At 40.6% G+C, this 27,586-nt stretch overlaps 1 protein-coding gene across 1 annotated transcript; it reads right to left on the reverse strand.

Moving 5' to 3' along the window:
- Positions 1-27,585, reverse strand: CHTF18 (chromosome transmission fidelity factor 18). The gene is made up of 22 exons (XM_060786533.2): positions 27,188-27,585; positions 23,127-23,369; positions 22,158-22,299; positions 21,782-21,974; positions 21,582-21,671; positions 20,535-20,587; positions 14,005-14,137; positions 12,648-12,854; positions 11,764-11,861; positions 11,426-11,549; positions 10,001-10,137; positions 9,384-9,477; positions 9,108-9,206; positions 7,271-7,401; positions 6,678-6,831; positions 5,001-5,225; positions 3,446-3,595; positions 2,899-3,029; positions 2,339-2,483; positions 1,779-1,898; positions 831-888; positions 1-241 (listed from the first exon to the last, which is right to left on the reverse strand). Exons 1-22 carry the CDS (start codon positions 27,279-27,281, stop codon positions 105-107), a joined length of 2,958 nt encoding a protein of 985 aa, XP_060642516.2. The 5' UTR covers positions 27,282-27,585; the 3' UTR covers positions 1-104.
- Position 27,586: the final 1 nt, after the last annotated feature.

A 27,586-nucleotide genomic window follows, 5' to 3' on the forward strand; every position in this document is an offset into this window, starting at 1 on the left:
TGCGTCTCAAAGTCATTTATTTCTAAACGAAATGGAAATTCATACAAAACATCCTGATATAGAAAATGCAAAATATATTCTCTTTCATGGTCCAGATTTCACCCTCAGAATAGATCTTTAATGTAGACGTTTCTCCGAACTGCATTAGAAACCCCTTCGTTGAACCGGAACCAGACGTCGCTGTTTCCCACCGCTTTCCCGATCCGCTTCTCTATGGGGTTCTTTTCGGGTATTTGGTCAGCTATAGGGGAAAATATAGGGACAGACAGAGAAAGGAAAAGGTTTGGGAGGAGAGACGGCTCTGAAATAATGCAATTCTGGGAAAGGAATCTAACTATAGCTGAGGGAACTGTGAACAGCTGCATTGCAAAATACGCATTTGCAGGCTGAGCTCCAAAATGCAAAACCCATTCAATTTTAGCTATGAATTTGAAACTCACATCTAAAGTTTACTGTATTTTAAGCTTGGTTTGGGGTGCTTTAAGATATGCATTTCATAGAAATGGATCTTAATATGTGCATTTCACATAATGCTACATAATGTGTTTTAGCTATGAGGAGAGGCGGGGAAGAAACAGAATTATCACCATCATCATCCTTATTAGCAAGCTGGGAATAAATAGAATTATTATTAAAAGGATTGGAAGAATATTAATTTTATTAACAGGCTGGGAATAATTGAAATTATTACTATCAAAAGGTTGGGAAGAAATACTTTTACTATTAATACATTATTAACGCTATGAAATGACGGGAGTTGTAGTTTGGGGAGGTCCCAGAACTGTAGGGCAGAGGCTTCAAGATTAGGAAGCAAGGATGAGAAAACATACCTGTTGAAGGAGCCGCCTTCTTTTTGACGATGATGCGGCCAAAGAAGTCAGTTTCCGGCTGTGGAAAAAAAGAGAACCAGAATAATGCCTTCCCTAGAAACACCTACAGACCCCAAAGACATCTCTGTCCCAGGCCTCCTCCAATGCAGAAGCAAAAGCTGGATGGCCATCTGTTGGGAGGGATCAGATGGTGCCTTTCCTGCCTGGAAGAAGGGGGTTGGACTGGATGGCCTTTAGGTTCCCTTCCAACTCTATTGGAAGACGGTTCTATTTGGGAGTCTCCTTCTCTGCAGGGTTCTAAGCAGAGACTAGATGGCCATCTGTTGGAAGGGATCAGACTGTGTATTCCTTTATGGCAGAATGGGGCTGGACTAGACAACCCTTGGGGATCTCCACTCCAGGATTCTAAACATCACAGCTCAAGGCTAATTATGGGTTTTGGTGAAGCACCAGACCACTTTGGCAGACACGGCTCATTATAAGGGTTCATTGCTCCTACAGTGTTGTTTTGGGATTAGTCTTCTCTGGAAAGAATACGCCACTATGCACAGTGCCTAAAGATACCATACATCTTCATTGTTTGGAATACAAGAGGCTAGCACTCCTACCCATCTATACAGGGCCTTAGCTACAATGTCATAAATCACCCAAAATTCCTGGTGCCTAGTGCCTGCCCCTTGCCACATACCAGAGCCCACCTTCTCCCATCTCAGGGCAATTGACTTTTATGGCCAGTTCATACGTCCTTGCAGCATCATTGTGTTTCCTCCTTTTTTGCCCTGGGCTGTGTGCTCTATGTCAGGGCTAATAGTTGCATGGCATGAGTGAGTGATCGTGACACTCATATGAATCCCATGACTTCACAGCATGGAGTCGTGGCAGTTAAAAATGTTACCAAACTGGGTTAACTGCACAGTGTAGATACATTCGAGCCCTTGGCCCACTCACCTTTTCCTCGAAAGTGGCTCTCTTCACAATCTGGTCCAGGCGCTGCTCATGGTTTCGGATCCCAGATTTCTGTTTTCCTTTCTGCTCCTCCTTTTCTTGGCTTGAGCTTGTCATGGAGACCTAAGGAAGGAAAGGAAAAGAAAGGAAGAGGAAAGGAAGGAAAGAAGGAAAAGGAAGGAAGGGGAATGAATAAACATGAGAAGGAGGAAGCCAGAAAAAGATAAAATTATAGACGCAAACACACACAAAGTATAAATAATAATAAAATATAAAAAGATATTAAATATTAAAAATAAAATAATAACATATAACATTATAAAATATAAATATAAAGAATAAAATGTAGAAATATAAAAATATTATTTTTCTTGTCAGGAGCAAACCAAGAGTACAAAAAAAAAGCACAAAGTTTGAAAACTTGGCATTATATTAAATGTCCTTTGACCAATAGCTGGCAACATGAAGTGCTGCAAAATATAAAAATATATTAAGATATAAAAGATAATAAAGAGCATCAGCAACTTGTCAATAAGTAAAATTAATAAATGATATCAGCTCACCAGATCAGCATTCCTGGCCTGGAGCATGGCTTCCGTCCGACGCATCTTCTCCAATTCGATTTCCCTTGCGATCAATTGCTTGGTCTGATAGGAGAGCGGTTTCCGAGACGGGAGATCTGGGAAACGGCACACTTCCTCCATGTTCCTAGGGATTTGTTTGACTTTATTTATCTAGATATTTATCTATTTATCATATTGATATAGGATACATTATATAAATATATTATAAGTTATAAATATATTATATATCAAATCCATATAATATAAACATACACATATTATAAAATTCTATAAGTATATTATATATTATATAAAAATAAATATTAAATACATATATGACTATATAATATATAATATATATGATTGTATATTAAATACCTATATAAATACATGTAACCATTATACATAACTAATTATATATAAATATATGTTATATAAATACATATAACTGTTAGGAATTGTGGGAGTTGAAGTTCAAACACCTGGAGGGCTGCAGTTTGTCCAGGCCTAGTCTATAGAAACCTCCAGATTCCCGGGAAAAGGAGGAGAAGGCGACTCACGGTTCGAGGGCGAAGAGGTAGGACCCGTCAGGTCTTCGTTCTTGGAGGAAGGTCAGGTTGAAGGCCAACATGGTATCCACCAACTCTGCCAGCTGCTGCCTCTCCTTCTGGCTGAATAGCTGTGGGTTCACCTGAGTACAAGGGCAAAGCAAGGCAGAATTGGGCCCCTCAAGTCCCAAAGGCCAGTGGGCCACAGGGGGACCGGGGTGTATTATTATTATTATTATTATTATTATTATTATTATTATTATTAGAAGAAGAAGAAGAAGAAGAAGAGGAAGAAGAAGAAGACCAGGGTGCAGATTATTATTATTATTTGGAGACTGGGGGACTCCAAATGCTAACTTTTTAAAAAGGCAGCATGGATCTTATATTCTGCTTCCCCAAAGCATCTCATCTCCCATTTGAGCCTTTAATGCAGGAAGGTCATTCGAGGTCAAGCTGGCCGTCTATTGGGAACTGGGGAGAGCAAATGCAGACAGCATAATCCATAAATGGAAAATAAAACCACATCATGCTCTATGTGCCAATAAGGAGGGATCCTTACCGGCCTCAACTTCGGAGAGATGATTTCCAAGAGAAAGTCGAGAACCTCGAGGACAAGAGCCTGGAACCCGTAGCGGCTGCGAGAACCTGGCCCCATCCCAGATGCCATGGAGGCCACCAGGTTCTGCCTCTGGCTCCGCTTCACCAAGCACTGCATTCAACGTAAACATGCAGAAGAACAGAATAAACAAACACGCAAATCACCCCCAATCCTTGTCTCCACAACAAGCCACATTTTCCAAAATCCACTTAGGGACAGAAAGTGAGGGAAAATCTTCTGAACGGACACAGACAGCAAAGGAAACCCCACAGGTGTTAACCTTTCCCTATGCAATCCAAAACTTATATACATATTTGGTTGAAATAACACTTTTAAAAAAATGTCTCTGTTCTGATTTACAAACTAATTCAACTTTAGAACAAACCCACAGAACTCATCTTGTTCATAACTTGGGGACTGCCTGTAATAAACATAATAATACAAATAATAATGATCATTGATCATGATAATAATGATAAAATGATAATCATAATAATAGATAATTATAATAATGATAATAGTGATTATGATTATAATAATTCTAATGAGAATAGTAATAACGATCATTAAAATAATAATAATTTTAATGATAATATAATGCTAAAATAGATAATGAGAATTGTAATAATGATAATTGCAATTATCATTTCTTGCATGGCAGGGGGTTGAACTAGATGGCTCATGTGGTCTCTTCCAACTCTATGATTCTATAATAATAGATGATAATGATGATGATCATAATAATTATGATGATAATAGATAATGATAATAATAATAATAGATAATTCCAATGATAATAATAATGATAATATTAGATAATTCAATGATAATAAGGACTGCGTTGTTGTAAGTTTTTCAGACTGTATGGCCATGTTCCAGCAGCATTCCCTCCTAACGTTTTGCCTGTATTTGTGGCTAATGGCATCTTCAGAGATTCCGTTGGCAGGGAGGCAAGTAGAGTGTATATATATTTGTAGAATAATGTCCAGGTTGGGAGAAAGAACCCTTGTTTGTTCAAAGCACATGTGAATGTTGCAATTAGCAAGCTTGATTAGCACTGAGTAGCCTTGCAGTTGCAAAGTCAAATCAGTGAGGATATTTGTTGGCTGTTGTTGCCTGAAAGCATCCTTTGTTTGGTAGGTATTAACTGGCACTTGATTGTTTGCTGTCTGGAATTCCCCTATTTCTGAGTGCTAATTCTCAATGCTAATCAAGCTTACTAATTGCAACATTCACACTTGCTTTAAACAGGTAAGGGTTCTTTCTGCAACCCTGGACATTATTCCACAGGTATATATACACGCCACTTGCGTGTATATATACCTGTGTATATATACCTGTTTGTTCCAACAGACCTCTGAACAAACCTCTGGGGATGTTTGCCACAGATGCAGGTGAAATGTCAGGAGAGAATGCTCTCAGCTTTCAACAACTCAGTGATTCCGGCAATGAAAGCCTTCGATAATACAATGATAATAATATTAATAATGATAATACTTCTCGTTAGGGGACCGACCTCCTGCTGGCTGCTGGGGAAGGTCAGGTGGGGCGTGCTGGAGGCGGCAAAGAGGAAGTGGAAGGCAACTGGGAGGAAGGGCAGGAAGCGCAGCAGCTGGAAACTCTGTCCATTCATGGCTGCCTGGTTGACCAGGTCAGTGAAGCCCATCCAATCAAGGCCCAGGCAAGCCGAGTCCAAGGAGGAGCCCTTCACCTTCATGTGGAGGAAGTTCTCAAACAGACCCTGCAAGAGAAGCACAATCCACCTGTAAAGAAGCGTTAATCCCACCGCTTGTCAACCAAAAATGTAAAGAAGCAGCGCTAATCTCACTAGATGCCACCAAAATTATGTGAGGAAGCTTCTTTTAAATATCAATTAAGCTGCCACCAATATGTTTAGAGACGCTGGATTATGTCTCTGTTTATCTTTAGTTGTGTTGTGAGGTGACTTTGGTAGTGTGGAATGCACCAAGCATAAAAGCAATGGAGGAGGCAGGTTTGAAATACAAAGAGAACAAGATTTATTGTTAACAGAACGTAATTGTTGCAGTTTTGAGAATTTGAACTTGGCACAAGGCTTGATGTTACAAAATGGCTGGTTTGAGATACATGCTTCTGATGATACAATTCTACAAACTTCTTCTTTAGTGAAGTGCTTATACTACTTCAGAGTTCCCTATTGTGAATGTCCACACTGTTTGCCCTATACTCGGAACAAACCACTGATCACCAGTCTTTCCTTACTGGCAATCCTGAAAACCCCCTCTGTTAGATTCCTTTAACCTAAGCAATCTAACAAGGTAACACCTTCAGCTCTCTTGCTGAAGAAATATTCACAAATTCTAGGAACTACTGAATTCTCACAGCTTCACAACAGAGCCCTAACTGGCCCTCCTCTTCCCCGGGTCTCATCCACCGGACTAAACTACTTTCCCCAGAGTCCTTTCTTGACTCTGCTATTTCCCAGAGCCCTTAACTGGCTCTGCTCTTCTCCGGGTCTCCTCCACCGGACTGGAGCTTAACTGCCACTTTCAAACCTTTTTCTCCTTAAGCTCCGCCCACCTCCTCTTCTGCCTTGTCTTGTCACCATGGCAACCTATCCCTCACAGCTAGGCCATGGCAATAAATGTAATACATAAATACAGATTCAACACAGTACATTAAACACTCTATAATAAACATTATAAATACAGTTTAAACACATTATAAATAACACTTTATAATGAACACATCTCTACACCACCCATTTCCATGGAGGGCCACCTCCACCTTATTAGGTTTGTCTTCAACGAGCGTAGACAGAGAATCCGTTGAGACAGAGAGAGGGATTATACATTTTTGACATTGTGGTTGATGCTCTTTAGTGTTTCATTTGGGTCCCCAGACACCGCTGAATGACAACTCCCATCACTTCAGGTTATAGGAATAATGAGAGTTGCAACCAAGCAGCACTGGTGATATCTAATGATGAGGAATATGGGGGTGTGTAGTTTGTATATACAATAATGTCAAATCAACTGAGAGGAGAAAAGGGACAATAAAGAAAACACAGTGCTAGTTTCATCCAAAGAGCGAGTTGTCAGAAAACGAGGCACTGGACGTATTTTCCGAAGAATGGAAATCATTATGTTTGTATCTCATAGGGAAAGACAATGACCTGAATTAAATATAATTCCAGACAACGGCAAACCAGTACCTGGCTGAGCTTCTCATGCTCCCCGGAGGATGTGCCGAGATGCAGGATATGCTCGAACCGTTGCGCAGCCGCATTCGCCGACGTCCGCCCGTTCGCTGCAAAGAGATTCTCATTTCCACCGGACGGAATCGAAGGGCCCATCCCTATCCTTTGCCTTTGAGGAACAGAGAAAAGGGAAGAAACCAAGTTAAGGAAAAGAGAGGGAAAACAGGAAAGCAACAACAGTATTTACAGCAGTTTAGCAAGTCAGAAGCTCCCATTGTCAGCAGTAGAGCCACTGAGCTTCAGTAAGAGCAGAGCCAAGGTTTAGAAGTTATGAAAGATTTTAATCACATAATCACATAAAATAATAACATTGTGTGATTGATGTGAACTTGGTTTGGGCTTATAGGTGAACATAGTGATGGTGGTGGTAATAATAATAATAATAATAATAATTTTTGTGATTGGTGTGAACTTGTCTCAGGCTTATAAGTGAGCATACTGATGATAATAATAATGATAATGATAATAATAATAATTTTGTGAGATTGATATGAACTTGTCTCAGGCTTGTGCAGGATGTGGCCCAAGTCCCAACCTGTCTCTCTCACCTGTGCATCTTCGGGAGCTGGAAGATCTCCTGCCAGACGGAAAAGAGCCCCTTGTTCTGGTCTTTCAAGCCTACTTTGGCCGTTTGCACCGTCCTGGTGGTCAGTTCTTTCTTGCCCCGGCTGTAGAGGAACTGGGACAAAAGCAAATAGGAGTTGGACTCCATGGCAAGGGACAGAAGGTGGTGCAGTTCCTTCACAGCTCATCTTCATTTGAATCAAGCATTGACCTCACTTAGATTCCGCAATCAGACAGGATCCAGTGCCTTGTAAGCGTTTGGAGTATAACAACAACAAAGAAGGAAGGAAATAATAATAACACTAATGAATTTTTTACCAGCTTCTCCCTGTGGCTCAAGATGGGATACATCATTAAAAGTCTTGATTGTCATCTAGCCCTCATTATCATTATTGTTGCCATCTAGTCCTCATATCGTCATCTAGCCCTCATATCGTCATCTAGCCCTCATATCGTCATCTAGCCCTCATATCGTCATCTAGCCCTCATTGTCATCTAGCCTATTGTCGTCATCTAGCCTCACCATTGTCGTCTTTATCATCTTGCCCTTGTCATCATTGTCATCATCTAGCCCTCATCATTATTGTCGTTATCTAGCCCTTGTCGTCATTGTCATCATCTAGCCGTAATCATTGTCATCTAGCCCTCATCATCATTGCCATCATCTAGCCCTCATCATTGTAATCTAGCCCTCATAATCATCATAATCATCTAGCCCTCATCACTGTGATCTAACCTCATCATCATCAGCTAGCCCTGATCTTGATCATCATCAAGACTGCCATCATCACCACTGGCACATGATCATCATTGTCATCTAGCCATCATCATCATCATCATCATCATCATCATCATCATGCCCTGATCCTAATAATCAATGTTATCAAGCCCTCCTCCCTTTCTCCATCCCAAAACTCAAAAACCAGTGGGCCAATTGACACCAAATTTGGACAGCATACACCTAACAACCCAATGTATGTCCTTCACTCATTTTTTTTATTTTGTCATTTAGGAGTTGTAGTTGCATGACCAACAGAAAATACTTAAGGCCATCCAGTCCAACTCTCTTCACCAGGGCAAGAAAATGTTATCAGAGCCCTCCAGACAAAGAGCCATCCAGCCATAGATATAGATAGATAGGATTCACACACACACACACACACACACACACACACACACACACACAGATATAGTATCACAGATTTGAAAGGGACCCCTAAAGAAGGACTATGATACGTTGCATATTCTAGAGTAGGCAAACCAGACACTCTCCACATCAACACTGACAAAGAAACAACAAGAAATACTGTTTACCCACAAGCATAAAGAAATTACATATATTAGAAACCAACACTTTCTCATTACTTTATTTTCCAGATCACCAGACTGGGCCACAGCAACGCATGGCAGGGGACAGTAGTAGTAGTAGTAGTAGTAGTAGTACTACTACTACTAATAATAATAATAATAATAATACTTTATTTATACCCCGCCACCATATCCCCAAGGGGAGTCGGGGCAGCTTACATGAGGCCAAGCCCAACAAATACAGCAAAAAAAAAAAAACAACATAATAATAATACAATAAAATATAATGAAAATAAAAATACAAAAACAATACAAGTAAACACACAAGCAGTATAAATTCATAATAATTGAATCATAATAATTGGACACAGTGGGCAGGGCCGGCTGCAAAGATTAAAAGTTTATAAACACTGGGTGAGAGAGCAATGTAATGTATCTGGCAGGATCATCATGCCTTCAGCCACAGGGGCTCCGTATTCATGCATACAACCGTAAACCTCCTTCATGACTTACCTGCAAGGTGTTAATGCATGAGCGGATGTCATTCTCCGTTTTCTCGCACAGCATCGCCAGAGCTCCAGGGTCAGCTTTCATGCCCTGATGGGTGGCGACCTGGGAAGCACCCAAATGAGCAGTGATTATAGAGGCTGCCTTGCAAGCATAGTTTAAAGTTGTGTTGCGATAATATCTTAAGATTACGAGCTGGTTTGTGTACCAGAACAAACAAATAAATAACAATAACAATAAATTATAATAATTAATAATAGCACTTAATATTAATAATAATACCTCCTGCAGCCTCTGGACCAGCCGGGACTGGGATGTTGTGGGGAAGTTGAGAAGGAAAGCTTGCTGCCGCAGAAGACGCAGCGAAGGGACGTATCTAGGAGATAAGATGTAGAAAGCTGTATTTCAAAGGCAACAGGAAAAGCAAGAAACAACAAGTAAAAAGTGAGCAGCACAAGACTCCAATGCTCATTTCAAAGCATGGAAAATAGCGATGACTACAGGTGCATCTACACTGTGCAATTAATGCAGCCTGGCGCCACTTTAAGGGCCAAGGCTCAGCGCTACAGAAACCTGGGAGTTGTCACTTGGAAAAGGCAGAGAAAGCAAAAGATATTGTGAAACTACAACTCCCAGGACCCCATAGCATTGAGGATTCCAATGGCAATTAGAGTGCTGTCCAACTGCATCAAATTCTATAGTACAGATGCACCCATTTCTCATGATTTTAAATAAAAAAGAGTGACACAAAAATCGCTCCAGTGGAACTCCTTGCTACTGGAGGGGAGAATTTCGCTTGAATCGGTTGGGCAATGGAAAACTAGTCTTTAACGGAAGAAGCAATGCATTCCTCTCCCATCCAGCAACGTCTTCTTTTCTCATAAGTGAAGCTCTCTTACTGGTCGTTGCAAATGCAGATGATGGGCCGCAACAGGAGCCCGCCCTCCTTCCTCCGCTTTGTCTTTCCGGATCCGGTTTCTGATTCGTTCTCCACCGCCTTCCGGTTGACAATCCCCAACAACACATTGATGGAGGCCTGTAGGTCCAAATGGGACAGTTGGAACAAATAGCAATATGGACGACATTTAAAGAGGCCAGGGTTCAAATCACAGAAACTCACTGAGTGACCTTGGGCAAGTCACTCTCTCACAGCCCCCAAACCCTCTGAAGGCATTGTGGGCCCATATCATCTGCAATTATGAAAATCTCCTAAATAGAGAGAGGAAAAAAAAACTATGAGAGTTCAGGTGACTTTAATAATAGTATTATGAATAACATTGCTATTATGGTATTTTATAATAATAATAATGATTATATTATATTAATAACTAACTCCAAGTTATGTGTATTATAAAGAGTGGAAACTCATAAGAGCTCAGTTGGCTTTAATAATAATATTAATAATATTAATAACAATGCTATCATATTTTTATATAATAATAAAAATAATAATATTTTATTATTATATTATCTATATAAATAAAAATGTAATGTTCGTTTGTGGGATTAACAGAACTCAGAAAGCACTGGACGAATTGACACCAAATTTGGACACAAGACACCTAACAATTCAATGTATGTTCTTCGCTCAAAAAAATTGATTTTATCATTTGGGAGTTGTAGTTGCTGGGATTTATAGTTCACCTACAATCAAAGAGCACTCTGAACCCCACCAATGGTGGAATTGAACCAAACTTGGCACACAGTTCTCCCATGACCAACAGAAAATACTGGAAGGGTTTGGTGGGCAGTGTCCTTTGGTTTTGGAGTTGTAGTTCACTTACATCCAGAGATCACTGTGGACTCAAACAATGATGGATCTGGACCAAACTCTACACGAATACTCAATATGCCCAAATGTGAACACTGGTGAAGTTTGGGGAAAATAGAATCTTGACATTTGGGAGTTGTAGTTGCTGGGATTCACAGTTCACCTACAATCTGAACCCCACCAACGATAGAATTGGGCCAAACCTCCCACACAGAACCCCCATGTGGGCTACAGCAACGCGTGGCAGGGGATGACTAGTTAATAATAATGATAATATAATCGATAATTAACTTCAGGCTATGTGTAGTATAAGGAGTAAATGAAATAGGTCAGTTGACTTTTAATAATAATATTAAGAATAAAGTTGATATTATTATACTTTTGTATTATTATTATATTTTATTATTGCATTATTATTAATAGTAATTATATAATTCATTAACTCAAGACTATGTGTATTATAAGGAGTAAATGAAATAGGAAGTAACAAACCACAATGAAAAGGAAGTAAAGGAGGCGGGACCACTGCCAGCCAATGGGGAGGCTCCCTTACCGTGGGAGCACCATCAATTTCATCGATGACCAGGCAGTTGGGTTTCTCATTGGCTCCCAGGACAGACCTCATTTGAGTCGCAGCTTCAATGCGCGTCTTGAAAGCCTCTGGGCTGCGGTCGTCACTAGAAGGAAAGAAGAAACCCTGTTTTCAAAACATTTGCCATGCTTTCCCTCTGAGGCTGAGAGAGTGTAACTTGCCCAAGGCTTCCCAATGTGCTGCCATGGCCAAGAAGGGATTCAAACCTAAGTCTCCACCACACCGGCTCTCACCAGACTGCATTGACGAATACACAGCAATGTTTTGGCTTCATTTCTCCATCAGCCCCAATAGCTTACCTGGCATTCATCTCCACCACGTTGTACCCAGCATGTTTTGCAATGACATGAGCCAAGGTGGTCTTCCCCAAACCAGGGGGGCCGCACAGGAGGGCAACCTAATAATAACAACAACAATAATAATATAATTAAATATTATTATTTTATAACTCAAGATGTGTGCCACGTGTTGCAACAAAATGACCGAATGACAGATATAATTACTTTATAATTCAATATGGGTGTCGTATATTGCAACAGATGCACTGAATGGTAAAATAATATTAATATATAAATATTTTATAATTCAATACGTCCATCGTGTGTTGCAATGAACGCATTGAATGGTACAACACTAATGTTATTAATATATAATTAAATATTATGATTTTATAATTCAAAACATCCATTGTGTGTTGCAACAAACACACTGAATAAAACAATAATAATATTAATAATATATCATTAAATATTATTATTCTACATTTCAATACATCTGTTGCAATGGACAAACTGAATGACACAATATTAATATTATTAATCTACAATTAAATATGAGTGTTGTGTGTTGCAACAGATGCACTGATGAAATATAAATGAATAATATTATTGACCTAATATGACGATGGTCCAGAAGAGAAAATGACGTGACTGTATTTGAATAAACGTAGATTGCAGGACATGAAAAAATAAGCCTAAATGCATCTTTTGGAGGAAAAAATTAATATTAATATTATTTTGGGGGAATTAGGAGCTATGCTTTTGCGGAAACCCAGGGTTCCACGGAATGAATTTTGGGAACTGCTGCTCTAAGGACATTCCTGAAATATAAATCTTTCCCAAACTATTTTCTTTTCTTTTCAGTGTGCATAATAAAACATGATAATAGTCTTGGGGGTTCTGACCTTGTGCTTGGGGCGGTTCTGGGGGTCCAGTTGGGCTTCCAGGGCCTCCTCGGTGGCTTGGGCCTTGGACTTCCATTTGCCCGGCTGCTCTTTGGTTGGACGAGATGCTGGGGGAGCTTCAGATCGGGCCTTTTTGGGGGGCTGCTCTCTCCCAAACACCACCCCATCCCACAGCTTCAGCCACTTCAGCAGGCAGCGGTTCGTGAACTGAAAGATAGACAGGGGATGAAGAGACCCCCAAAGGGTATCTAGTCCACCCCCTTCAGCTAGGCAGAGAGACCCAGTCAAAGCCCCCCAACAGGCTGCCATCCAGCTTCAGTTCAAAAGTGTCCTGCAAAGGAGATGCCACTGGCCTCCCAGGAAGCCTATACTTCACTAGTTGGAAGGGACCCCCAAAGGGCATCTAGTCCAACCCCCTTCAACTAAGGACACAATCTGATCCCTTTGAACAGATGGTTATCCAGTCTCAGGTCAAAACCCTGCAAAGAAAGCAGTTTATACTTCACTAGAATTGGAAGGGATCCCGAAAGGGCATCTAGTCCACCCCCTTCAGCAAAGCAGGGAGATCCAGTAAAAGCCCTCCCAACAGATGGCCATCCAGCATCAATTAAAAAGGCTCCAGAGAAGGCAGTTTACACTTCATTAGAGTTGGAAGGGACCCCCAGAGGGCATCCAGTTCAACCTCCTTCAGCTGTGAAAGACACAATCTGATCCCTCCCAACAGATGACCATCTCACTTCAAAAACCTACCAAGAAGGAGGCTCCACTGGACTTCCAGGCAGTCTATACTTCACTAGATTTGGAAAGGACACCCAAAAAGCATCTAGTCCAACCCCGTTCAGCCAGGCAGGAAGACACAATACAATCCTTCCTGAGAGATGGTCATTCAATCTCCAGAGGAGATGCCACTGGTCTCCAAGGCAGTCTATAGTTCACTAGAAGGGGATGGGACCCCCTCCCTAAGGGCAATGAAGGAGGATGCCATATGATCCCTCCTGACATTATTATCCATAAATATGTAGAGTTTAATGTTAGACCTAATTCTAAAATAGATACATTTCTAATGAAGAAAAGAAAAATCTGTTGACTATGATGTCTGTGATGAAATCCACGGACCGGCGCTCAAGAAAACAACTCAAGAATCAACTGTGTGACATAAGAAACGTAAAGGGAAGAATATTCAAATCTCATTTACACAGCAAAGATTATATGAATATATATAATATTATATAAGATATGGTATGGGGTTGTTTTAACCCAGGCATGGGCAAACTTCGGCCTTTCAGGTGTTTTGGACTTCAATTCCCACAATTCTTAACAGCCTACCAGCCTATCCTAGGGATTGAGAGGTGCTTACATCATCGCTCAGCAGCTCCACATAATGTCTGGGACTGAACCGATCAACCCAAAGGGAATGCGGAGTGGCCTCGTCCCCTTCCTCTTCTGCAGCCACAGCCTCCATCGCAGGCTCCTCCTCATTGCTGAGGCAGCTTCAAAAAGGAAAGTTGAAAAACAGAGCAAAAACCCTGATTATCTATTCAGTGGAGAGGCGATCTGTGTCAGCTGCAGAAGAAATCCGCTCCAGGTTTTACCCAAACTCAGAAGGACTTTTTAAATTCATCTTTATTGAGTTTTTACTTTTTAAAAAAAACAGATAAGACCTACATGTCGATACACACATTTAACCATCGGACAGTACATACAAACATCCCCCCCCCCCCAAAAAAAACATAAACATTGACACTTTAAAAGCATGTGACTTCCATTCTATGTCCTATTTAATATGGTTAGCTGTCTCTTGTGAGATCCCTCGATTCTCCCTTTCGACGGAGGGTGAGGGTTCCAATCTGTTTGATCCTATATGTTGATTATATAAATCTCTTTTATTTTTTCCATCCTTAAATTTCTTTTATAAACCTATATCAGATCCTTTTTCCTCTCTTTTCGTTTCATATTCTTCTACCATGTCCCAGCTCGTTTTGGGTGGTGGGTTTCCTGACCCTTTTTTCAATAGAAACGTCAGTTTATCCATATCCTTGATGTCTCTGAGTTTCTCCAGCCATTGCTCTACATTAGGTCTCCCCTCTTCTTTCCATTTTTTGGCATATGTGAGCCTTGCCGCCGTTGTAATGTAGGTGAAGATTTTGTCGTCGTTCTGCTCAAATTTTATGTCTTTCTCTGTTAGACCTAGTAGAAAGATCTCTGGCTTGAGAGGGATATCTTTTTTAAAAAATTTTTGAGACTCTGTTCTTATTTCTTTCCAAAATTTCCTAGCCACAGGACAAGTCCACCATAGGTGGAAATAGCTTCCCACATTGGTTTTACACTTCCAACAGTTGTTTTTATAACCTCGGTACATTAAGCTCAACTTTTGCGGTGTTAGATGCCACCTGTGAAAGCATTTTAGCCAATTTTCTTTTAATGAGGTAGAATAGGTGTATTTTATTTTTTTTCGCCAGATGTTTTGCCATTCCTGGAACTTAATTTCTCTGCCGAAGTTTTTAGCCCATGTTACCATACAATCTTTCACACCCTCAGTCTCGGTTTCCCATTCTAATAGTAAATTGTGAATTTTTGTTATTGTTTTCTTCTCCGATTTCAGGATTTTGTCCCACATTGTTTCCTTAACTTCAAAGCCTATCTTCAGGTCTTGTTTATATCCTTCGTTTAGCTGGTGGTGTTGTAGCCATGTGATGTTTTCAATACTCCCTTCTAATTCTTTTTGCGATTTCAAGTTCCAGGTGTTATCATTTTTGTTGTATTTGAGGAGGTCTCGGTAAGTGGGCCACTTGTTCCAACCGAGAAGTCTTCTCTGGGTAGCCTCTATTGGTGAGACCCAGAGTGGGGTCCTGGTGTGAAAATGCCTTTTGTACCTGTTCCAGACTTTTATAAGCGCCGACCTGATGAAATGGTTGCCAAAGTTCTTTTCTGTTCTTATTTTATCGTACCAAAGGTACGCGTGCCAACCAACTCTAAGATTGAATCCTTCTAACTCTAAAATTTTTTCGTTTTTTAACAGGACCCATTCTCTTAGCCAGTCTAGTGCGCACGCCTCAAAGTATGTTTTTAGGTTAGGTAGACCAAAGCCTCCTCTTTCCTTCTTGTCGATCATGATTTTGTGTTTGATCCTTGCTTTTTTGCCGTTCCAGACGAATTTTCCTATGTCTTTTTTCCATTTGTCAAATACCGTGTTGTTTCTAATAATAGGGACGTTTTGGAACAGATAGAGGAGTCTCGGTAAAATATTCATCTTTATTAAGGCGATACGTCCGAGAAGGGAGAGGTTTAGAAATCTCCAATTGGACAGATCTGTTTTGACCTTGGCCCAAGTGGTCTCATAGTTATTTTTAAACAATTGGGCATTCCTTGCCATTATCCATATCCCCAGGTATTTGATTTTAGAGCAGACTTTGAAGCCTGTTATTGTGGTTAGTTTCTCTTGTTTTGGTTTTGGCATGTTTTTTGTTAGAATTACCGTTTTATTTTTATTTAGTTTAAAGCCCGCCACTTCACCGAATTGCTCTATTTTCTCTAACCATTTTCTGATGTTTTTCACTGGGTCTTCTATTATGCAGATTACGTCGTCCGCGAAAGCTTTTGTTTTATAGTTCTGTTTTGCCACTTTGAGTCCGATGATCTCTTTGTCCTCCCTTATTGATTTTAGTAGTGTCTCTAAGGCGAAGATGAATAGGAGCGGGGACAGTGGGCAACCCTGCCTAGTGCCCTTTGTGATTGTTATCTTGTCTGTTTTTTGGTTATTGATGATGATTCTTGCTGTTTGATCTGTATATATTGCGTTTATTGCGTTTTTGAAGTGGAACCCAATATCTATTTCTTCGAGGAGCAATTTGAGGAATGACCAACTGAGATTGTCGAAGGCTTTCTCAGCGTCTAGGGAAAGCCACGCGACCTCTTTTTGTATGTTAATGTCGTAGTACTCTATCGAGTCGATTATCGTTCTTATGTTGTCTTTCACTCCTCTGCTTGGGAGGAAGCCCGCTTGTTCATCTCCTATCCATCCTTTTAGCAGTGTTTTAAATCTCTTGGCCAAAATATTGGTGTAGATCTTATAGTCGGTATTTAGGAGTGAAATAGGTCTGTAGTTTTGTACTTCTGTTGGATCTGTGTTTTCTTTGCCTATAAGCACTATTTCCGCTTCCTTCCACGTGTCCGGGATGTTACTGGTCTTCATTGCCAAGTTCATTATTTTTTTGAGATGAGGTGTTATTTCTTTTTTCATAGATTTGTAGAATAAGGCACTAAATCCATCCGGGCCAGGTGTTTTGCTGGAGTCTAGTTCTTTAATTGCATCCTCTATTTCTTGTGATGTTATTTCTTTGTTTAGACCTTCCCTTTGCTCCTCCGTTATTTTTCCTAGTCTTAAGTTTGCTAGGTATTGGGTTATCTTCTCTTCCTTTATTGCTTCTTTTGAGTATAGTTTTGTAAAGAAGTTATGGAATTCTTCTTGTATTGCCCCGTTAGTTGTTATTAGGTTCTCTCCTCTTCTAATCTTTGTTATGTATGTTGATTGTTTCTTTCTCTTTACCTTCCTGGCAAGCCATTTACCTGGTTTGTCCGCTTGTTCAAAATGTTGTTGTTTTACGTATTTATAGCTTTTTGCAATTGTTTCCAGGTCTAGCTGATGTTTCCGCCTCTTCAGTGTATTCAATTTTGTAATTATACAATTGTTCTGTGGGTCTTTTTTCAGTGCTTGTTCCTTCTCCTCCATTTCTTTCTCAATTTCTTTCATTTCTTTATTCCTTTTTTTGTTTCTTATGGCATTTTGTTTAATCAGGTTTCCTCGCATTACTGCCTTTAGGGAGTCCCAGACTATCTGGGGTGAAACTTCGCCTGTATCGTTTATGTTGAAAAAATCTTTAATGAGTTCTTTATTACTTAAGATGTCTTCTTCTGATTTTAGTAGGTATTCATTAAGGCGCCATCTTTTGCTCTCTGGTTTGTTATAAAGTTCCATTATTATCGGGCAATGGTCCGATAAGTCTCTGGGTCTTATTTGTATTTTACAGATGTTAATTGCCAGTGAGTTTGTTAACCATATCATATCTATTCTACTCCATGTCTTATGGCGGGATGAAAAGAAGGTGTAGTCTTTTTCTCCAGGGTGACGGTGTCTCCATGCGTCCTGGAGGTTGAGATCTTCTTTAAGGCTCAGAAATTTCTTGGGTAGGAGAGCTTTATCTGCTTTGGTATGTCTTGGTTTTATTGAGGATTTATCTAAATTTTTGTCTAATATTCCGTTGTATTCCCCCGTTATTATTAGATTGTCATAGTCTATTTTCTGAATGTTCTCTTTTAGGGCGTCTATAAACTTTGTTTTTGGCCCGTTTGGGGCATATATATTGCAGATTAGTGTTTTCTTATTACCTATGAATATCCTTATCGCTACCATCCTGCCCTCTTGGTCCTTAAACACTAATTCAGAAGGGATCTCTCTTTTGACGTAGATCACGACTCCCCTTTTTTTTTTTTCGAATGAAGAGTAGTATTCTTTGCCAAGTTTCTTCTGGGCCAGGTGTGCAATGTGTTTGTTACAAATATGAGTCTCTTGTAGTGCGGTTATGTGGAAGTTTCCTTTATTTATTTGATGAAATAGTCTCTTTCTTTTGTTTGGAGAGTTAAGGCCGTTTACATTGAGCGAGTAAATATTCAAGTTTTGTTCATGCATCATCATTATTTATTGTGTCCTCTATCTCCTCCTCCTCCTCTAGATCTCCCTCATCTTTTTCTTCCGGTAGCGCTGTTGCTTGGTCTAATTTATGTTCCTCTTCCTCTGAGGAAGGAGGTCTTGCTCTTTTCTTCATTCTGCCTGTATTATGGTGTTTATCCCCTCCTATACTTGGCTGTTCTCTCTTTAGCATATTATAGAATTCTCTAGCTTTTTCCTCAGTTTTGATCCAATATTTTCTTTCATTATATGTTATCATCATCCCCTCTGTCTTCTCCCACCTAAATCTGACCTTGATTCTCTTAAGTTCCTGTGTGAGGAAGAAGTATTTTTTCCTTCGTGTTAGTATTGCTTGTGGGGTTTCTTTTAAGACAATGATTTTTTTTCCCTCTCTTATTATTGGGTTTTTGTTAGTTTGGGTAAGGATTTCATCTCTTGTATGTTTTCGTGTGAAACTTACTAGTACATCTTTTGTTAAGTTGTTTTGTTTAGCAAATTTTGTTTGAACCCGATAGGTTCGATCAATTTCTTGTTCCATGGTTTCCTCTTGTTTGCCTAAGTATGTCGCTAGCATATTTATTATTTTGGGTCGTAGTTCTTCTTGTGCCTCCTCTTGCAGATTTCTAAATCTGAGATAGTATTCTGTTTCTTTCTGATGTAATCTCTCCAACTCTCTCTCTAGTTTCTCGTTTTTGTTCTGTAGTTCCTCCAGATTGTTTTGTATTTTTTTCTGGGATTTTACTAACGTCTTGTTCTCTATTTTTATCATTTTTATCTCACTGCTAGCTTCTGTTAGTTCTTTTTTTATTTGTCCTATGTCTTCTTTAAGTTCTTTCCTTATTAGGTCTAATTGTGTTTGGTGGCTAATTTGTCTTTCAGTTATTGTTTTCAGTTCTTTTTGGTTTGCTTCTTGGTTCTCTGACATTTTTTCGGTTATTTTCTGTAATTCTTTCCATATGCCTTTCAACAGGTTTTCCTCCTGGCCTGATCCTTTTCTTCCCAACATTTTTGGTTCATTTATTTCCTTTTCCATCTTGGCTTTTTGAGCCGACATACTTTTGTTTTTCTTTTCTTTTTTTCTTTTTATTTATTTCTTGTTTATTTGTTATTTATTATGGTTATTATTTTTGAATTATTATTGTTATTATTACTTTATTTTGTTTATATTTCTTTTTTAAATATTTGTTATTATTATTGTTATTATTATTGTTGTTAATTTTGGATTTTGTTTGTTATTGTAGTTTTTGCTATTAGTTTTTGTGGGGTGTTTAATAATATGCTTAAGTTATTTGCCTGTTTTTATTATTGATTTGGGTTTCAGGCTGAGTAATGACTTTATAGTTTTATTTTTATTTATTTGTTTATTTATTATTTTATTATTATTTACTCTTTGTTTATTTATTTTTATTGTTATTATTATTATTATTTTTATTAGTTTGTTACTTTATATTAAGCTAGGTTTCTCTGTTGTCTATATTCTATATTTAGGTCTTTACTCCTTTATTTCTTTAGGTATTACTCTAACCTGTCTGTGTCTTTCCTGCTGGTGTTCCTATTTTCCTCCTTTCCTGTCCTTCCCCTAGCTCTTCTTTGGTGTTTCCTCCTTCCCTTTGCAGTTTTTCTTTTGCTTTCCTTTCTGTCTGTTCTTTAGTTCTTGCTCTTAATGTCCTTGGCGTTTCTAATCATTCCCTATTCATTCTGTTCTAGTCTTCAAAACCTTTTTCTGCTAGTTTTGTGTGCCTTTTGTCTCTTCCCTCTTCACTATGCCTTGGGTTTTGCTGTGTCTAGGTCCTATCCTTATGTCTTTGTGTATTTTTTTTTGTTCCCTAAATGTCTGTTGTTTCTTTCTTTAATATTAATTTTATGTTATTATATATGTATATGTGTTTGTATATACATATATATATATATATATTAATATATGTATGACTGGTTTGGGTTACTGTATTCTGTATTTTTTGTTAAATTCCCACCTTACTGTGGCTTGAGTCCTTTTTTTAGTCCTTTTCAGTTCTTTGCTGAACTCAGAAGGACTTTTGAGGTGATTCAGCACCACAAAGAGCTCCTTCAAGCCATTTAAAAACCCGGACAGGATTCCACAACTGCTCTGGCACATGGCTCACCAGTCTTTGCGTTTTCCCATTCACTTAACATCAGATTTGGAATTTGAACCCACATCCTAAAATAAATGTTGGGATTACCTGTTCAGAACCTCTGTCAACAGCTGTGAAGACGCATGGATCTGCTTCCGACGCTGAGAAGCAAAGAAAGAAAGGTTAACACAAGAGAATCACAAAACCTAGGCTGCATCTACACTGCAGACTTAATGCAGTTCGATATCCCTTTTAACTGCAATAGCTCAATGCTACTGCATTCCAGGAACTGCAGTCCACTGAGGCATCAGAACTCTCTTGCAGAGAATTTATGAAACTACAACTCCCACAATCCCATAGCAGTAAGCCATAGACATTAAAGTGGAGTGAAACAGCATTTATTCTACAGTGTAGGGAAGTACATTAAATTAACTGAAATTAATATTCTCATAAAATATTAGGGGAAGACAAGCAGGTCTGTAGTGACCAGAAAATATTATTTCAAAAAAATCCAAAAGGCAAGCCTTGATTTTGCCATTATATTTAAGGCTGTCCATTGTATTTCCCAACTTGAGCATCTATGGTTTTTGGTGTCCATAGGCGAACCTGGAACCAAACCCCACAACAAACAACAACATCATCATCTAACGCCCACTATAGTAGTAATACTACTACTATAAATAATAGTATACTAAAAAAAATTATAACATATAATATATAATAATAATAAAATATAATAATATCAATGGCAAATTAAAGCAATGATAATAACAACAAGAGCCATAATAACAATAGTAATACATTATGGAACAAAATTTGAAATATTTTCTGTTCCTGGTTTGAAAGTGTTATTTCCTGTTTAATTATGTGGGACTTACTTTGAAAGTAGTTGTTATAATCCAGAAACTTAGTTTCTGTGGCTGCCACAAGCTATGTTCAATTGGTTGAAACTTGGTGAGGTATTCATGAAAAAACGAGATGTGCTATAGCAGGATGTCCCTCCCGCAAAAACAAAGTTTTTACAGTTTAATAAGTTTTCCCGATGTTTTTATGATAGAACCAGTTAGGAAATGACATTTATGACCCAGCAACAAGAATCGTGTTACATAGTGTAATATAGCAAATAAGGATTAGAGTGGGATGGGAAGGGAATACCTCTTCTGCGACTTGTTCCTTTAAGTAGGAAAAAGGAACTCCGAGTAGATGAAGTGGCCTTCTTCCATTCTGCGCAATGGAGCCAGAAATCTGGGGAGACACCAGACACATATTGATGGAAACGGATCTGTATCCAAACCTCGTTGGTGAAGAATGAAAGGCCACCCTTTCCTTCTCAAACAGGTCCGAAACAAGGGTACCTCCGTCCCGGTGGGATCCTCTTTCACCGCCATGAAGACTCGGGTGCCTTGGGTCGAGGTCACATTTACGTAGTCTTCCAGGATGGGTGGCCTCCGCAGCACCCTCTTGAAGTCCCTTCCATTTGGGGGTGTCACCTGTAAAGGCCTCATGCCGTCCAGCCCTGAAACATTCGAGGAAACGAAGCTTGGAGTTCTGCAAAAACAGGACACCCCCAAAAAAAGAGAGCAGTCAGATCTGACGTTGTCCTTTGAGACCAAGGCGGAAATGCTGCCCCAAAAGTCGGCTGTCTGCTGACACCAAAACTGTGGAACTCCCTGCCATAAGAGGGTGACCACTCCATATTTTAAAAGGCCCTGGAGTTCCCCTAGAGCTCACCGTGCGTCTTGAGATTCAGAATGAGGCGAAAGAGGAGGAGAGATGTCCCCTTTGCAAGGAACTTGAGCGTCCGTTCTGTCATCGGCTCCAAAGTCCAGCTTCTTTACGGCCTCAAGGCGCCTCTGCCGTTTTGGCTTGGGAGCTTTCGGGCCCGAGGAGAAGAGAGAGAAATGGCTTTTATAGACCCAAAATAGGTTTCTTACAACTCCCATCATCTCCAGCTAACACAAAGGCCACAGCCCTATTTTAGCGTGACAGAGTTAGACTATTGCCCATGCCTGGTCTAGATATATCTTGACCAGGCAAGGGCAAATTTGGGCCCTCCAGGTGTTTTGGACTTCAACTCCCGCAATTCCTAATAACCCCAGGCCCTTTACTTTTCTCCCTCAGTCACTTAAGCTATTAGGAATTGCGGAAATCCAAAACACCTGGAGGGCCCAAGTTTGCCCATGCCTAATCTAGACTGTAGAATTGACACAGTTTGATGCCACTTGATCTGCCATAGCTTTGCAAAGCCTTTAACCGCCTCTGCAAGAGGGCTGGTGCCTCATTAAGCAACAAATTCTCACGATTCCATAGTATTGAGCTATGGCAGTTCAAGTGATGTCAAACTGCATCAAAATCCATCCTTTATTTTCTCTGTGCATAGTTTTGTTTTCCAAACAAGTACTTACAAGGCTATAAAAAGACCCTGTAAAACTAAAACCATTATCCCATAGAACTGAGTTGTGGCAATCCAGTTGGAATCAAACTGCATCTACTATATCGTATGGAGGCACCCTTTACTCCCAAGATTCTAACCAACTTTGCAGGGCTGCAGTGAGGATAAAACACAGGAACAAAGTTTTTAGTGTATAGTGTGATAATCTCCAAAAATATGCAAACTCTGAAAAAAATAAATCCAAAATCCTTTGTACCCCAAGCATTTTGGAAAAGGGAGATTGCATCGGGCGCAACCTGCAAACTTACTTTGGTTGGCTTCATACTCTTCGGGTGGTGGATCTTCTGCGTGCATCGGGACGCATTCTGGATTTGGGGGTTTTTCCTTGGCCTTTGGGAGGACCTGATCTTTAGCATCCCTTTTGATGTCCAGATGGCAACCTACAACAGTGGGTTTCTTATCCAAATCTGCTGCACAGAGAGCCTCCTCGAAGGTCCGCTTTTGGCTCCGGAGTTTGGAGACTTTATGAGATGGAGCTTGAGGGGTTTCCTCTGTCAGAAAGAGAGAAGCAGGTCCAATCTTAGTAAGTAAACATCTTAAAATCTCTCTTTAACAAACAACCAAACCTCATCCTTTATTACAATCAATGGATCATTAGGCAACTCATAAAAAACACAGTAACAGCACAGTAAAATAATAATGATAATAATAAGGTATAATCATCATCACCACCACCATCATCAATAGTTTCACCTCAATAATAACAATAAAGTATAATCACCATTACCATTATCATCATCATAGAGTCTCACCTCAATAATAATAGTAATAACAATATAATATAATAATATGGTATAATAATGATAATCATCATCAGCTATAGAGCCTCACCTCAGTAATAATAATAATAACAACAACAACAGTAACAATATAATGGTACCATTACCATCATCACGATCTATACTCTGCCCTCAATAATAATAATAATAATAATAATAATAATAACAACAACAACAACAAGGTGTTGTCATTATCACCATCATAATCATCAATAGAGTCTCATCTCAATAATAACAACAACAACAAAACAACAACAATATAATGGTACCATTACCACCACCATCATCATGTATACTCTCACCTCAACAACAACATGATATAATCATCATCACCTTCATCATCTATAGAGTCTCACCTCAACAACAACAACAACCATATAATGGTATAATTGCCATCATCATCATCATCATCATCATCATCATCATCATCTATAATCTCACCTCAATAATAATAATAATAATATGGTATAGTCATCATCATCTACAGAGTCTCACTCCAACAACAACAACAATAATATGGTATAATCATCATCACCATTATCATCTATAGAGTCTCACCTCAATAATATTAATATTAATATTAATAATAATATGGTGAAGTCGTCATCTGAATAATAATAGTTTGAATCCCGCTTTCATCTCTGTGATTGAGACCCAAAGCGGCTCACAACAATTTAAAAACTACATTTAAAAATCTCCAGCGTGGGGTCGAGGAGCTGACCATCTCTCCGTTGCCATGGACCGACCACTTCCTGGTCAGATTTAGGCTCACTGCGCCCTCTAACCTCTGCAGAGGTGGAGGACCCATTAAGTTGGTCCGCCCCAGGAGGCTTATGGATCCGGATGGATTCCTGATGGCTCTTGGGGAGTTTCCCGCCGCCTCGGTAGGTGATCCTGTCGAGGCCCTGGTCACTCTCTGGAATGGGGAGATGACTAGGGCAATTGACACGATCGCTCCGGAACGTCCCCTCTCAAGTAGCCGAGCTAAACCAGCTCCCTGGTTCACCGAGGAGCTGGCAGCGATGAAGCGAAGGAAGAGGGAACTAGAGAGTGTGTGGCGTTCAGATCCGAGTGAGCCAAATCGAACACGGTTTGTGTCCTTTTTAAGGGCATATGCCGCGGCAATAAAAGCCGCAAAGAAGGCCTTCTTTGCGGCCACTATTGCGTCTGCAAAGAACCGTCCGGCTGAGCTGTTCCGAATTGTCAGAGGCCTTTTAAATCCCACCACTCAAGGTGGGAACCCTGACGATTCGACTTCTCGCTGTGAAGCTTTTGCTCAGTTCTTTACAGACAAAGTCGCTTTGATCCGTTCTGGTCTGGATACCATGTTAATGGCAGTCTCTGAGGATGTAACACGAGCACCTGCTTGTCCAGTTTTGATGGATTCATTTCAATTGGTGAAACCCGAGGATGTGGACAAGATACTTGGAGGAATGAGGCCAACCACATGCATCCTGGACCCCTGCCCATCCTGGCTTCTAAAGGAGGCCAGAGGGGGATTGGCTGAGTGGGTTAAGGTGGTGGTTAATGCTTCCCTTCGGGAAGGCAAGATTCCAGCGAGCTTAAAACAAGCTATAATAAAACCGCTGTTGAAGAAACCATCACTGGACCCCACTAAATTCGACAACTATCGGCCAGTTTCCAATCTCCCCTTCTTGGGCAAAGTCTTGGAACGTGTGGTGGCCTCACAACTCCAGGTATTCTTGGTAGACACGGATTATCTAGACCCGGCACAGTCTGGCTTTAGGCCGGGACATGGTACCGAGACAGCCTTGGTCGCCTTAGTGGATGATCTGCGCCGGGAGCTCGACAGGGGGAGTGTGTCCCTGTTGGTGCTGCTTGACCTCTCAGCGGCCTTCGATACCGTCGACCATGGTATCCTTCTGGGACGCCTCGCAGGGATGGGTCTTGGAGGTACTGTTTTGCAGTGGCTCCGGTCATTCCTGGAGGGTCGATCTCAGAAGGTGTTGTTGGGGGACACCTGTTCCACCCCACAACCATTGTCTTGTGGGGTTCCTCAGGGCTCAATATTGTCTCCCATGTTGTTTAACATCTACATGAAGCCGCTGGGGGAGATCATCCGGAGTTTCGGGGTACGGTGTCATCTGTACGCGGATGATGTCCAACTCTGTCACTCCTTTCCACCTGCTACTAAGGAGGCTGTCCAGGTCCTGAACCGGTGCCTGGCCGCTGTGACGGTCTGGATGAGGGCGAACAAATTGAAATTGAATCCAGACAAGACAGAGGTACTCCTGGTCAGTCGCAAGGCCGAACAGGGCATAGGGTTACAGCCTGTGTTGAATGGGGCCGCACTCCCCCTGAAGATGCAGGTTCGCAGCTTGGGTGTGACCCTGGACTCTTCGCTGAGCCTGGAACCCCAGGTTTCGGTGGTGACCAGGGGAGCATTTGCACAGCTAAAGCTTGTGCGCCAGCTGCGCCCATACCTTGGGAAGTCTGACTTGGCCACGGTAGTCCACGCTCTGGTTACATCCCGTTTAGACTACTGCAACGCTCTCTACGTGGGGTTGCCTTTGAAGACAGCTCGGAAGCTCCAACTAGTCCAACGCTCGGCAGCCATGATTTTAACAGGAGCGGAGCGCAGGGAGCATACAACCCCCCTGTTGCGCCAACTCCACTGGCTACCGATCTGCTACCGGGCTGAATTCAAAGTGCTGGCGTTGGCCTTTAAAGCCCTAAACGGTTCCGGCCCAAGCTACCTATCTGACCGCATCTCTGCCTATGAACCCACCAGGAGTTTGAGATCTTCCGGGGAGACCCTGCTCTCGATCCCGCCTGCTTCTCAAGCTCGGCTGGCGGGGACGAGAGATAGGGCCTTCTCGGTGGTGGCTCCTCGGCTGTGGAACGCCCTTCCTACGGACATTAGACTAGCACCATCTCTAATGGTATTCCGCAAAAAGGTGAAGACCTGGATGTTTGTGCAGGCGTTTGAGTAATTTAGTGCAATCTGGTAATGGAACATAGGAATGGAACAATGGACGACGAACCTGGACTACGCTTGGATGATGAGAAGATTGGGTACGGTTGTTTTTTGTAATAATTGCGCATTGTAATTGCTTATTGGTAATTTATGGATAATGTGTTAAGTCAATTGTTATATGTTGTATGGAACCACTGCTGTTTCTACTGTTTTTACTGTTTGTTAAACGGCCGTGAGTCGCCTTCGGGCTTGAGATACAGCGGTATATAAGCAAAGTAAATAAATAATTAATAAATAAATATAGTATTAAATCATGTTTATATAATATTCAATTAAATATTAAATCATATACGATTTATTAAACAGCAAATATATTATTATATCATACTGATATATTTAATGTATTGTTAAATTCAAAGTGGTATCAAACTGCGTTGATTCCCCAGTGTATATGCCTCTCCAACGCACATATCCATGCAAATTGGGAGTAAGGGGATTATGCAGTGCCTTTCCCTGGCTGCATAAGTGGTACCAAACTGCGTTAATTCCCCGGTGTAGATGCGACCCCAAACCCAGCTTTTTAGGGCCTCACCTTCCAGCTCAGCCAAGACTTCCAGCTCATCTGCGAACTGCTCCTCGAACTCATCTTCAATGCCATACAGATCCTCCTGATAATCCTCTTCCATATAAAAGAAATGCACGACTCTCTGGACTCCTTCCCTTTTGCAATGGAGAGGAGAAAGGGGGGAAAAGACACAAGGAAAGGGAGAAATGCCAAACCACAACCCCTTTGGAACGGAGCCTTCTATGCATGCATGCAATCAAAGAATGAAATCACAATGAATTAGTATTGCCCAAATGCAAAAGAATAATAATAATGTTTATAATGCACAGCTGCTGGATTCTTTTTTTCCTCCTTTTGCAAACTTGCGCGCGCTGGGCTTGCATTTCCGGGTGAACGTTCCAAGGAAGGCGCTGATTGGCTGGCTCC

This window comes from Anolis sagrei, chromosome X (genome assembly GCF_037176765.1).
Source record: "Anolis sagrei isolate rAnoSag1 chromosome X, rAnoSag1.mat, whole genome shotgun sequence".
In the NCBI taxonomy this organism is placed as follows: Eukaryota; Metazoa; Chordata; class Lepidosauria; order Squamata; family Dactyloidae; genus Anolis; species Anolis sagrei.

Excerpts from the sequence above, each read along its gene's own strand:
- CHTF18 (XM_060786533.2), bottom strand. The coding sequence starts at position 27,281 with ATGGAAGAGGATTATCAGGAGGATCTGTATGGCATTGAAGATGAGTTC. Across the intron at positions 12,855-14,004 it reads TGGAGCTGCTGAGCGATGAT|TTCACGAACCGCTGCCTGCT; the intron begins GTAAGCACCTCT and ends TCTATCTTTCAG. Across the intron at positions 2,484-2,898 it reads TACCTCTTCGCCCTCGAACC|GAACATGGAGGAAGTGTGCC; the intron begins GTGAGTCGCCTT and ends ACAAATCCCTAG.